The following is a 13,025-nucleotide window of genomic DNA, read 5'->3' on the forward strand; positions in this document are numbered from 1 at the left end:
TTTTACAAGTTTGATACGTTTGCGGCATCAGCATATAGCTTTGGCCGCCTAGTGTTACAGGTGCCAAACAGCTCTCCCGCCCACGAGGGAAGCTTTGGTACGTCCCAAGAGTACTCCAGTGACCCCTAGTGGATGAAAAAGAAAATAGAATTTTGGTACTTACCAGGTAAATCCTTTTCTTTGAATCCATAGGGGGCACTGGACGCCCAACCAGAGCAGTTTTACCTGGTTGTGGTAAGTTCAGTGGATCTTATGGTAACACATTCTCACCGATTTATCGGTTATGGTGTCAACTGGTTAGTTGTCAGTTACGCTATGTGTCAACTTTATTGTTGTCCGTTATGTTATAATGTTATAGGTAATTCTCCATTGTTCATCCTCTCTATCCTGTTCGCCTCAGGAAAAAACACTGAGGTATTCTGGGAGTATGGAGGGGAGGAGAGTTACTGAAATTTGAATATTCAGTGCCCAGTCCTTGCTAACACCGTCCATAACCCCAAGAGTACTCCAGTGCCCCCTATGGATTCAAAGAAAAGGATTTACCTGGTAAGTACCAAAATCCTATTTTTACCAGTGCTGCAGCTCCATCGGCCCCATTGCTAATCCTTCTCTGGGAACACACAGCAGCCAAAGGGCAGAGCCCCCCCCATTGGATGTAACCTGTGTAGGAGGGTGTTTCTTGCCCAATCAGCTGTGGACTGGGTGTCATAGACCTTCTGCTAACACAGTGAGAGCTCCTAGCCACGCCCAGCATTATACACACAGTCACAGATCTGGGCTATTATATAGGAGATTATATGTCTAGATCTTTACTATATTGCAGCTGCTCAGGAACAATTGCTATAAAGTAAATGAACGCATTTAAGCAGTAGTCATATCAATAAACTACAAATCCCAGCATGCTCCGCCAACCACGGTAGTATATATCTATTACAAAATAAAAGTCCTTTGATTATAATGCACATTTAAAAAATAATAATATTCAGATTGTATTTATTACATCGTACAGAAATCATAACATTCTCCCTATAAAACTCCATCCACAAAGACAAAAGACAGCAGGGTCAGTCTCTGCTGTGTACAGAGTAGGAAATACACAAGCGGAACATTGCAAAATAAAAATATGTAAGTAGTACGTAATCCAAAGTAGTCCATTTTCTTTGTCTTTAAATGGAGTTAACATTTTATTAAGGTGAATTAAACTGGATATTTCAATGCTTCTAGTTTCGCATTATCCGGTCGGAAAATAAATGATCTTTCTTATAAAACAGGAACAGCATCTTGAGGCTTGCAGATGACATATCTACAAACAATCCATGTGCTTACCAAAATTGGTCCTCAAAGCTTCCGTACAGTCCAGGTTTAAAGGATAGTCATGCTTCAGCATAGATGGTTGAATCAAAATGACTTGGCTGCTAATTAAGTCACCTACAGTATGCTAAAACATGAATGGCCTTAAAACTCGGATTGTGGCGGGATTATGTAGACCAAGTTTGGCATATACTAGTCTATAGTATTTTACACACATACATACAGCGGTGTATTAGGAGGAACTAATAGGCCCTACGAACTGGGTGATATCACTGAAAGATATGAACGATCTCGTTCATTAATGAACGAGATACCGTTCATAACTTTGAGTGTGGAGGCACCAGCGATGAACGATGCGCGGCCCCGCGCTCGTTCATCGCTGGTGCCCCGTCGGCTGTGCATGCAGCCAATATGGACGATCTCGTCCATATCTGCCTGCACTGCTATGGAGCCGTGTGACGGGGGGAGTTTAGTAACTTCACTCCCCCCGTCACTGCCCCCACCCCTCGCCGTATCCGCTGTCGGGCAGCTCGGAAGCGGGTCTTTAAATGTGTAGGGCCCTTAAGACTGGCCCATAGTACAGCTCTGTTATAGCAAGATACAAATACAGTACCTGCACGTCTCAATGAAATCATAAGCAAACAAAAATCTCACAGTACCGAAATGTGCCTCTATAACCTTTGCCAAATCACACATCTAACTACTGGGATTTGTATGAAGCGTGACATCCGGCTTAGCCTACTGCCTAGAGAGACTAAAAAAGCAGCCAACTTAAGCTGCAGGAAACATTTCTAGGAACCAAGATAATAAAACTCCATTTGTTTTCCCGGTTGAAAGAAAGAAATATTTACAATAAATACACGTGTGGGCGAGATTTCCCATCTAATCGGAGTCATCAGATCCACCCGACTTGTCATTGGCAGACACTTCCTGCTCCGACTCATTGCCAGAGCCCCTGGCAGAACCCCCGGCAGAGCGCCCGTTACCAGATCCCCTGTCCGATTCAGGACTGCGCGACGCAGCTCGGGACTCATTGTCTGACCCCCCGGAAACACTTCTTCTTGACTGGACAGATCCATTATCAGATCCATTATCAGATCCAGACACAGATCTCTGCCTCTTCCTTGCCCTAACCCATGTGTTCTGGTCAGATTCCTCCCCGGACTGCGGCGATCTCTGTGGGCTGCCCCTGTCACTTCCAGACTTGTTGGCATTATCAGAGTCGCTATCTGACATTATGCGTTTCTTGGCTGGTCTGGCATCTTCATCAGAGTCACTGTTGCTGTTCCTGGCAGTACTGCATAGGAGAAAATATATAGGGTTGGTTGTTATAACATAGATGGTTGACTGGAACTGAAAAAAAAACATGTGTTTCTCAATATTTACAATTAAAACATGAATAGAACCACTATAGGAACCTGTATATCGGATATGATGCCCTGAGGAAGTCAAATTGGCTTAACTGCTCAAGACAAAACGTGCCGTGTACGGTGGAAACCATCCTGTCCTGAACCTAGATTATGAGAATCCACGGTGGAGAACTAGAAGACCTCATATTATCCTAACTGAAGGTCCCTAGCCCTGATGGGATGAGCATTTTTCTCTATCATCCGTATGGGATACTGGGGACACTTAGTACGATGGGGTCCAAAAAAGCCGGTGCACTCTAAAAAAAAAAAATTCAAATAGGGTGTACTGGCTCCTCCCCCACAGCCCAGTTTAGAAAAATGTGCCCTCAGGAGAGGAAGCACACTCTGGAGCTCCAGTTGATTTTAAATGTTTATTATTTTCAGGTAGGCTGTTGGGCAACAGCCTACCTGCACCGATGTATGCTGGTGGGGACCGTCACCTGCCTCCTGGAGGTGCTGAGTCCGATCCCGCTGACAGGACAACGGTCCTGAGGGTCAGTGTACCGTAGGCATTGTGCTCTCGCGCACACACCCGCAGCATGCCACAAATCCCCAGCATGCCACACATCCCCAGCATGCAGCCTGAAGACAGAAGAGTGGTCAGTGTTGCCGGGGGTCCCGCTAGCGGGGTCCCCCCGGTTCTTGGTGCGGCGCGGACGCGTTGCGGGCATATGGACTCTCTCTGGGGTGATCCCATAGCACCTCCTGCGCAAACTGGCATCGGTAGTGTAAATAGTTGCTGGGACCTCTTTTTACACAAAATTGGGGACTTTGCCAGTATAAATAAGCATGTAGCTTCAGCGCCATTGCAGAGGGCGGAGCTACCTCAAAGCGAGACCAGCGGCCTCCTGGCACCATTTCTTGCACTCTCAGCGTTGCAGCAGGACAGCCAGTTCCTCCAGAGGATACTCCACAGCAAGACACTGGTACAGGGGTGTCGTTAAGGGGGAGAGCCCGCTGTGGGACCCTTATATTTGGCTCCTCACGCACTATACAACAAATTGCATCTCTTCTAACTTTTGCATTGTTAGTTTCAGGCTGTGTGCTGGTCCCTCCTCTCTGAGTTTCTCCACACATACTGGGCTGAGCAGGCTTGCTTGTACGTGTGTGTGTGTGTGTGTGTGTGTGTGTGTGTGTGTGTGTGTGTGTGTGTGTGTGTGTGTGTGTGTGTGTATGTACATTAAATGTTCCCTGTCAGCATGGTGAAGAAAGTTGTGTGTAATATTTGTCACACCAGGTTTCTCCCTCCCCTGCAGATTCTCTCATGTGTGAGCAATGCAGTCGGCCTTCACAGGATAGTGGGGCTTCTGGGGGTGAATTGCAGGAACCAGCTTGGCTGAGTTCTATTAAAACTATGATGGCTGACATGTCCAATGAATTAACTGCTGCTAGACAGGAAAGGCAGCAGTTACAGCAGTCTATGGCTGCTCTGTCTAAAGACAGGCCTCTCACCTCAACAACAAGCTTTAGTGCTATTGTTCCAGGACAAGGGACCCTCTGGCAGCGCCTCTGGATGCACTGACAACACTGTGGGTTTACCAACTGGTGTACCTGTTTCCTCCGATTCTGTTACTACCCAGGGTTCTAAAAAGAATCAGACAAGAGGGACTTCTCATTGGCCCCGATTGGCCTCAGTTTGGTACGCGGATCTTCTGGCCATGGCAATAGAAGACCCCTGGGCTCTCCCACCAAGGGAGGATCTTCTTCAGCAAGGGCCGTTCGTCTACCCGGACTTATGGCGGCTTTGTTTAATGGCATGGCAGTTGAGCGGAACCTTCTAGCTGAGAAGGGAATTCCGGGTAAGGTTATTACCACCATGATTTAAGCAGACAAACAATGGTAGTTGCTCGGTCATTCCTGGAGATAATTATGTATCAGGTGCTGGAAAGGGGGAGGTGTCACAGACAAACAGACAGAGAGGTGGTGGTGTGGTTGCAAATCCCACCCCTACATTTCCCTTCAGCACACTAAAAATGACCTGTAACCATACCTGAACCTATCTGGTAATAGAAATTCAGAGAATTAGTTGACACATGTTTGCAAACACATGTTAAATCTTCTGGATGTGTTTTAGTAATAATCTTTATCATGAGGCCTACTGTGACAAATTACATGGCCCTATGTGGGCACTGCTATTATGTAGTGTTAGGACTGCTGACATCGGAGAAGCCTTGAAGTGGCTCAGCAGCTAAACATGTGTTTGCAAACATGTGTAAACTAATTCTCTGAATTTCTATTACCAGGTACAGGTATGGTTACAGGTAATTTTTAGTGTGCTGAAGGGAAATGTAGGGGTGGGATTTGCAAACTCCCCCCCCCCTCCCTGTCTGTGTACCACCATTATTTAAGCCAGGAAAGCTGTCACGTTGAAGCATTACCACCATATCTGGAAACGATACGCCTCCTGGTGTGAGGGCCGAAAGTATCCGGCCGTGGATTTCAACCTGGGGTGCTTTTTGTTTTTTTGCAGGCTGGTGTGGATATGGGCCTTAGGGTTAGGCTATTCAACAGGCCCACGCTTCGGCGGCCTTGCCTGTTCCTTGGTCTATCAAGGCCCACTCTACCAGGTCGGTGGGTTCTTCCTGGGCGGCTGCCCATGGTGTCTCAGCCTTGCAACTATGCCGGGCCTCTACCTGGTCAGGGACAAACACGATTGTCAAGTTCTACAGGTTCGATACCCTGGCTACGGAGGATGTCCAATTTGGACATAAGGTGCTGCAGGCATCTCAGCATGTTCCCACCCGTTCTGGGAGCTTTCGGACGTCCCCATCGTACTAAGTGTCCCCAGTATCCCTTATGGATGATAGAGAAAAGAGGATTTTAATTACCTACCGGTAAATCCTTTTCTCGTAGTCCATAAATAAGGGATACTGGGCGCCCGCCTCTGTGCTGCAACTTTCCTGCAAGTGATTGTTCTTCTGCTGTTTCTGTTTCGCTAGCTGTTGCTAGTTGATTGTTTTGATGTGTGCTGGTTTGTTGACCTCGTCACTCGTTTGTCTTGTATCCTCCTCTCAAGTATGTCCATCTCCTTCGGCACGGTTTTCCTAGACTGGGCTGTCGGGGAGGGCATAGAGGAGAGGAGCCAGCACACCCTGTTCAATTTTTTTTTTTTTTTTTTTAAGTGCACCGGCTCCTTTGGACCCCAACTATACACATTGTACTAAGTGTCCCCAGTATCCCTTACACTACGAGAAAACGATTTACCAGTAGGTAATTAAAAATAAGAATTTACTTACCGATAATTCTATTTCTCGTAGTCCGTAGTGGATGCTGGGGACTCCGTCAGGACCATGGGGATTAGCGGCTCCGCAGGAGACCGGGCACAAAAATAAAAGCTTTAGGACTAGGTGGTGTGCACTGGCTCCTCCCCCTATGACCCTCCTCCAAGCCTCAGTTAGGATACTGTGCCCGGACGAGCGTACACAATAAGGAAGGATTTTGAATCCCGGGTAAGACTCATACCAGCCACATCAATCACACTGTACAACTTGTGATCTGAACCCAGTTAACAGCATGATAACAGAGGAGCCTCTGAAAAGATGGCTCACAATAATAATAACCCGATTTTTGTAACAATAACTATGTACAAGTATTGCAGACAATCCGCACTTGGGATGGGCGCCCAGCATCCACTACGGACTACGAGAAATAGAATTATCGGTAAGTAAATTCTTATTTTCTCTGACGTCCTAAGTGGATGCTGGGGACTCCGTCAGGACCATGGGGATTATACCAAAGCTCCCAAACGGGCGGGAGAGTGCGGATGACTCTGCAGCACCGAATGAGAGAACTCCAGGTCCTCCTCAGCCAGGGTATCAAATTTGTAGAATTTAGCAAACGTGTTTGCCCCTGACCAAGTAGCAGCTCGGCAAATTTGTAAAGCCGAGACCCCTCGGGCAGCCGCCCAAGATGAGCCCACCTTCCTTGTGGAATGGGCATTTACAGATTTTGGCTGTGGCAGGCCTGCCACAGAATGTGCAAGCTGAATTGTACTACAAATCCAACGAGCAATCGTCTGCTTAGAAGCAGGAGCACCCAGCTTGTTGGGTGCATACAGGATAAACAGCGAGTCAGTTTTCCTGACTCCAGCCGTCCTGGAAACATATGTTTTCAGGGCCCTGACAACGTCTAGCAACTTGGAGTCCTCCAAGTCCCTAGTAGCCGCAGGCACCACAATAGGTTGGTTCAGGTGAAACGCTGACACCACCTTAGGGAGAAACTGGGGACGAGTCCGCAGTTCTGCCCTGTCCGAATGGAAAATCAGATATGGGCTTTTGTGAGACAAAGCCGCCAATTCTGACACTCGCCTGGCCGAGGCCAGGGCCAACAGCATGGTCACTTTCCATGTGAGATATTTCAAATCCACAGATTTGAGCGGTTCAAACCAATGTGATTTGAGGAATCCCAGAACTACGTTGAGATCCCCCGGTGCCACTGGAGGCACAAAAGGGGGTTATATATGCAGTACTCCCTTGACGAATGTCTGGACTTCAGAAACTAAAGCCAATTCTTTCTGGAAGAAAATCGACAGGGCCGAAATTTGAACCTTAATGGACCCCAATTTGAGGCCCATAGACACTCCTGTTTGCAGGAAATGCAGGAATCGACCGAGTTGAAATTCCTCCGTGGGGGCCTTCCTGGCCTCACACCACGCAACATATTTTTGCCAAATGCGGTGATAATGTTGTGCGGTCACCTCCTTCCTGGCTTTGACCAGGGTAGGTATGACTTCTTCCGGAATGCCTTTTTCCCTTAGGATCCGGCGTTCAACCGCCATGCCGTCAAACGCAGCCGCGGTAAGTCTTGGAACAGACAGGGTCCTTGCTGAAGCAAGTCCCTTCTTAGCGGCAGAGGCCATGGGTCCTCTGTGAGCATCTCTTGAAGTTCCGGGAACCAAGTCCTTCTTGGCCAATCCGGAGCCACAAGTATAGTTCTTACTCCTCTCCGTCTTATAATTCTCAGTACCTTGGGTATGAGAAGCAGAGGAGGGAACACATACACTGACTGGTACACCCACGGTGTTACCAGAGCGTCCACAGCTATTGCCTGAGGGTCCCTTGACCTGGCGCAATACCTGTCCAGTTTTTTGTTGAGGCGGGACGCCATCATGTCCACCTTTGGTCTTTCCCAACGGTTCACAATCATGTGGAAGACTTCCGGATAAAGTCCCCACTCTCCCGGGTGGAGATCGTGAACACTGCTGACAGTGCTATCACATGATTTTCCGCCCAGCGGAAAATCCTTGCAGCTTCTGCCATTGCCCTCCTGCTTCTTGTGCCGCCCTGTCTGTTTACGTGGGCGACTGCCGTGATGTTGTCCGACTGGATCAGCACCGGTTGACCTTGAAGCAGAGGTCTTGCTAGGCTTAGAGCATTGTAAATTGCCCTTAACTCCAGTATGTTTATGTGAAGTGAAGTCTCCAGACTTGACCACACTCCCTGGAAATTTTTTCCCTGTGTGACTGCTCCCCAGCCCCTCAGGCTGGCATCCGTGGTCACCAGGACCCAGTCCTGAATGCCGAATCTGCGGCCCTCTAGTAGATGAGCACTCTGCAGCCACCACAGAAGAGACACCCTTGTCCTTGGAGACAGGGTTATCCGCTGATGCATCTGAAGATGCGATCCGGACCATTTGTCCAGCAGATCCCACTGAAAAGTTCTTGCGAGAAATCTGCCGAATGGAATCGCTTCGTAGGAAGCCACCATTTTTCCCAGGACCCTTGTGCAATAATGCACTGACACTTTTCCTGGTTTTAGGAGGTCCCTGACTAGCTCGGATAGCTCCCTGGCTTTCTCCTCCGGGAGAAACACCTTTTTCTGGACTGTGTCCAGAATCATCCCTAGGAACAGCAGACGTGTCGTCGGGATCAGCTGCGATTTTGGAATATTTAGAATCCACCCGTGCTGTTGTAGCAGTATCCAAGATAGTGCTACTCCGACCTCCAACTGTTCCCTGGACTTTGCCCTTATCAGGAGATCGTCCAAGTAAGGGATAATTAAGACGCCTTTTCTTCAAAGAAGAATCATCATTTCGGCCATTACCTTGGTAAAGACCCGGGGTGCCGTGGACAATCCAAACGGCAGCGTCTGAAACTGATAGTGACAGTTCTGTACTACGAACCTGAGGTACCCTTGGTGAGAAGGGCAAATTTGGACATGGAGGAAAGCATCCTTGATGTCCAGGGACACCATATAGTCCCCTTCTTCCAGGTTCGCTATCACTGCTCTGAGTGACTCCATCTTGAATTTGAACCTTTGTATGTAAGTGTTCAAAGATTTCAGATTTAAAATAGGTCTCACCGAGCCGTCTGGCTTCGGTACCACAAATAGTGTGGAATAATACCCCTTTCCCAGTTGTAGGAGGGGTACTCTTATTATCACCTGCTGGGAATACAGCTTGTGAATTGCTTCCAATACTGCCTCCCTGTCGGAGGGAGACGTTGGTAAAGCAGACTTCAGGAACCTGCGAGGGGGAGACGTCTCGAATTCCAATCTGTACCCCTGGGATACTACCTGTAGGATCCAGGGGTCCACTTGCGAGTGAGCCCACTGCGCGCTGAAACTCTTGAGACGACCCCCCACCGTACCTGAGTCCGCTTGTAAGGCCCCAGCGTCATGCTGAGGCCTTGGCAGAAGCGGTGGAGGGCTTCTGTTCCTGGGAAGGGGCTGCCTGCTGCAGTCCTTTTTCCCTTTCCTCTACCCCGGGGCAGATATGACTGGCCTTTTGCCCGCTTGCCCTTATGGGGACGAAAGGACTGAGGCTGAAAAGACGGTGTCTTTTTCTGCTGAGAGGTGACTTGGGGTAAAAAGGTGGATTTTCCAGCTGTTGCCGTGGCCACCAGGTCCGATAGACCGACCCCAAATAACTCCTCCCCTTTATACGGCAATACTTCCATGTGCCGTTTGGAATCCGCATCACCTGACCACTGTCGTGTCCATAAACATCTTCTGACAGAAATGGACATCGCACTTACTCTTGATGCCAGAGTGCAAATATCCCTCTGTGCATCACGCATATATAGAAATGCATCCTTTAAATGCTCTATAGTCAATAAAATACTGTCCCTGTCAAGGGTATCAATATTTTCAGTCAGAGATTCCGACCAAACCCCCCCAGCACTGCACATCCATGCTGGGGCGATGCTGGTCGCAGTATAACATCAGTATGTGTGTATATACTTTTTAGAGTATTTTCCAGCCTCCTATCAGCTGGATCTTTGAGGGCGGCCGTATCAGGAGACGGTAACGCCACTTGTTTTGATAAGCGTGTGAGCGCCTTATCTACCCTAGGGGGTGTTTCCCAGCGCGCCCTAACCTCTGGCGGGAAAGGGTATAATGCCAATAACTTCTTTGAAATTAGCACTTCCTATCGGGGGTAACCCACGCTTCATCACACACTTCAATCAATTTATCTGATTCTCAGAATATGTAACGCCTCCTTCATTGCCGTGATTATGTAACGTGTGGCCCTACTGGAAAATACGTTTGTTTCTTCACCGTCGACACTGGAGTCAGTGTCCGTGTCTGTGTCTATGTCGACCGACTGAGGTAATGGGCGTTTTAAAGCCCCTGACGGTGTTTGAGACGCCTGGACAGGTACTAATTGGTTTGCCGGCCGTCTCATATCGTCAACCGACCTTGTAGCGTGTTGACACTATCACGTAATTCCATAAATAAAGCCATCCATTCCGGTGTCGACTCCCTAGGGGGTGACATCCCATTACAGGCAATTGCTCCGCCTCCACTAACATCGTCCTCATACCTGTCGACACACACGTACCGACACACAGGACACACACAGGGAATGCTCTGATAGAGGACAGGACCCCACTAGCCCTTTGGGGAGACAGAGGGAGAGTTTGCCAGCACACACCAAGGCGCTATAATTATACAGGGACAACCTTATAGTAAGTGTTTTCCCTTATAGCAGCTTAATATATATTTATATCGCCAAAATATGCCCCCCCTCTCTGTTTTAACCCTGTTTCTGTAGTGCAGTGCAGGGGAGAGTCTGGGAGCCTTCCCACCAGCAGATCTGTGTGGGAAAAATGGCGCTGTGTGCTGAGGAGATAGGCCCCGCCCCCTTCACGGCGGGCTCTTCTCCCGGTTTTTTCTGTAATCCTGGCAGGGGTTAAATACATCCATATAGCCCAGGGGCTATATGTGATGTATTTTTAGCCAGTAAAGGTAATTACATTGCTGCCCAGGGCGCCCCCCCCAGCGCCCTGCACCCTCAGTGACCGCGGTGTGAAGTGTGCTGAGAGCAATGGCGCACAGCTGCAGTGCTGTGCGCTACCTTAAGAAGACTGGGAAGTCTTCAGCCGCCGATTTCTGGACCTCTTCTCTCTTCAGCATCTGTAAGGGGGCCGGCGGCGCGGCTCCGGTGACCCATCCAGGCTGTACCTGTGATCGTCCCTCTGGAGCTAGTGTCCAGTAGCCTAAGAAGCCAATCCATCCTGCACGCAGGTGAGTTCACTTCTTCTCCCCTTAGTCCCTCGATGCAGTGAGCCTGTTGCCAGCAGGACTCACTGAAAATAAAAAACCTAACAAACTTTTATTCTAAGCAGCTCTTTAGGAGAGCCACCTAGATTGCACCCTTCTCGGCCGGGCACAAAAACCTAACTGAGGCTTGGAGGAGGGTCATAGGGGGAGGAGCCAGTGCACACCACCTAGTCCTAAAGCTTTTATTTTTGTGCCCTGTCTCCTGCGGAGCCGCTAATCCCCATGGTCCTGACGGAGTCCCCAGCATCCACTTAGGACGTCAGAGAAATCCTATTTTTTTTATAACTTATTGTACATGTTACACCTATTTTCTATAATATATTGATGTATGATTTCCAATATTCATTTTATCCCGGCTACAGCAGGACAACATCCTGACTGGGTCTGGGGAGATATCTTAAGGGGGCCACCATACATCTGTGACTGATTCCTGCAATTTCCCTTTCTGCTGATGGCTAGCTCGGAGACTCGGAGAAATAAAACATGTTGGATTTTCCTAACTCGCCGATTCCAGCCCAAACATGTTTGGGATCGCCACGTCGGGAATTTTAAACATGTCCCATTTCCGTTGGTCAGCAGTTTTGATCGCCGCTCAAAGTCAGGGAATAACGGTGCTAATGTATGGTCCACACTGCCCTTGGAGGGGTGTGGTCCAGGTAAGCACATATCTTTATTTTGAACATATTAGTTACAGTTGGTGCAATTACACAGTTTTGCACTACTAGGTGCCTGTGTGTGTGTTATATTTGACTATAATTTATATCTGTGTGAAATAAAATACAAGCCCCAGGCTAAAAATAAGAATTTACTTACCGATAATTCTATTTCTCGGAGTCCGTAGTGGATGCTGGGGTTCCTGAAAGGACCATGGGGAATAGCGGCTCCGCAGGAGACAGGGCACAAAAGTTAAGCTTTAGGATCAGGTGGTGTGCACTGGCTCCTCCCCCTATGACCCTCCTCCAAGCCTCAGTTAGGATACTGTGCCCGGACGAGCGTACATAATAAGGAAGGATTTTGAATCCCGGGTAAGACTCATACCAGCCACACCAATCACACTGTACAACCTGTGATCTGAACCCAGTTAACAGTATGATAACAGCGGAGCCTCTGAAAAGATGGCTCACTACAACAATAACCCGATTTAGTTAACAATAACTATGTACAAGTATTGCAGATAATCCGCACTTGGGATGGGCGCCCAGCATCCACTACGGACTCCGAGAAATAGAATTATCGGTAAGTAAATTCTTATTTTCTCTATCGTCCTAGTGGATGCTGGGGTTCCTGAAAGGACCATGAGGATTATACCAAAGCTCCCAAACGGGCGGGAGAGTGCGGATGACTCTGCAGCACCGAATGAGAGAACTCCAGGTCCTCCTTAGCCAGGGTATCAAATTTGTAGGATTTTACAAACGTGTTCTCCCCCGACCACGTAGCCGCTCGGCAAAGTTGTAAAGCCGAGACCCCTCGGGCAGCCGCCCAAGATGAGCCCACCTTCCTTGTGGAATGGGCATTTACATATTTTTGGCTGTGGCAAGCCTGCCACAGAATGTGCAAGCTGAATTGTACTACAAATCCAACGAGCAATAGTCTGCTTAGAAGCAGGGGCACCCAGCTTGTTGGGTGCATACAGGATAAAACAGCGAGTCAGATTTCCTGACTCCAGCCGACCTGGAAAACTATATTTTCAGGGCCCTGACAACATCCAGCAACTTGGAGTCCTCCAAGTCCCTAGTAGCCGCAGGTACCACAATAAGCTGGTTCAGGTAAAACGCTGACACCACCTTAGGGATAAACTGGGGAC

General features: G+C 48.5%; 1 protein-coding gene across 1 annotated transcript in view; it reads right to left on the reverse strand.

The window, feature by feature from the left end:
• Positions 1 to 964: 964 nt before the first annotated feature.
• The window catches only part of CTR9 (CTR9 homolog, Paf1/RNA polymerase II complex component), a 66,190-nt gene continuing 54,129 nt past the window's right edge, over positions 965 to 13,025 (reverse strand). Inside the window, exon 25 of the mRNA XM_063946435.1 lies at positions 965 to 2,608. Coding sequence (XP_063802505.1) covers positions 2,194 to 2,608 — 415 coding nt within the window. The 3' untranslated portion in view covers positions 965 to 2,193. The remainder of the gene's footprint in view (positions 2,609 to 13,025) is intronic.

Source organism: Pseudophryne corroboree, chromosome 11 (genome assembly GCF_028390025.1).
Source record: "Pseudophryne corroboree isolate aPseCor3 chromosome 11, aPseCor3.hap2, whole genome shotgun sequence".
NCBI lineage: Eukaryota > Metazoa > Chordata > Amphibia > Anura > Myobatrachidae > Pseudophryne > Pseudophryne corroboree.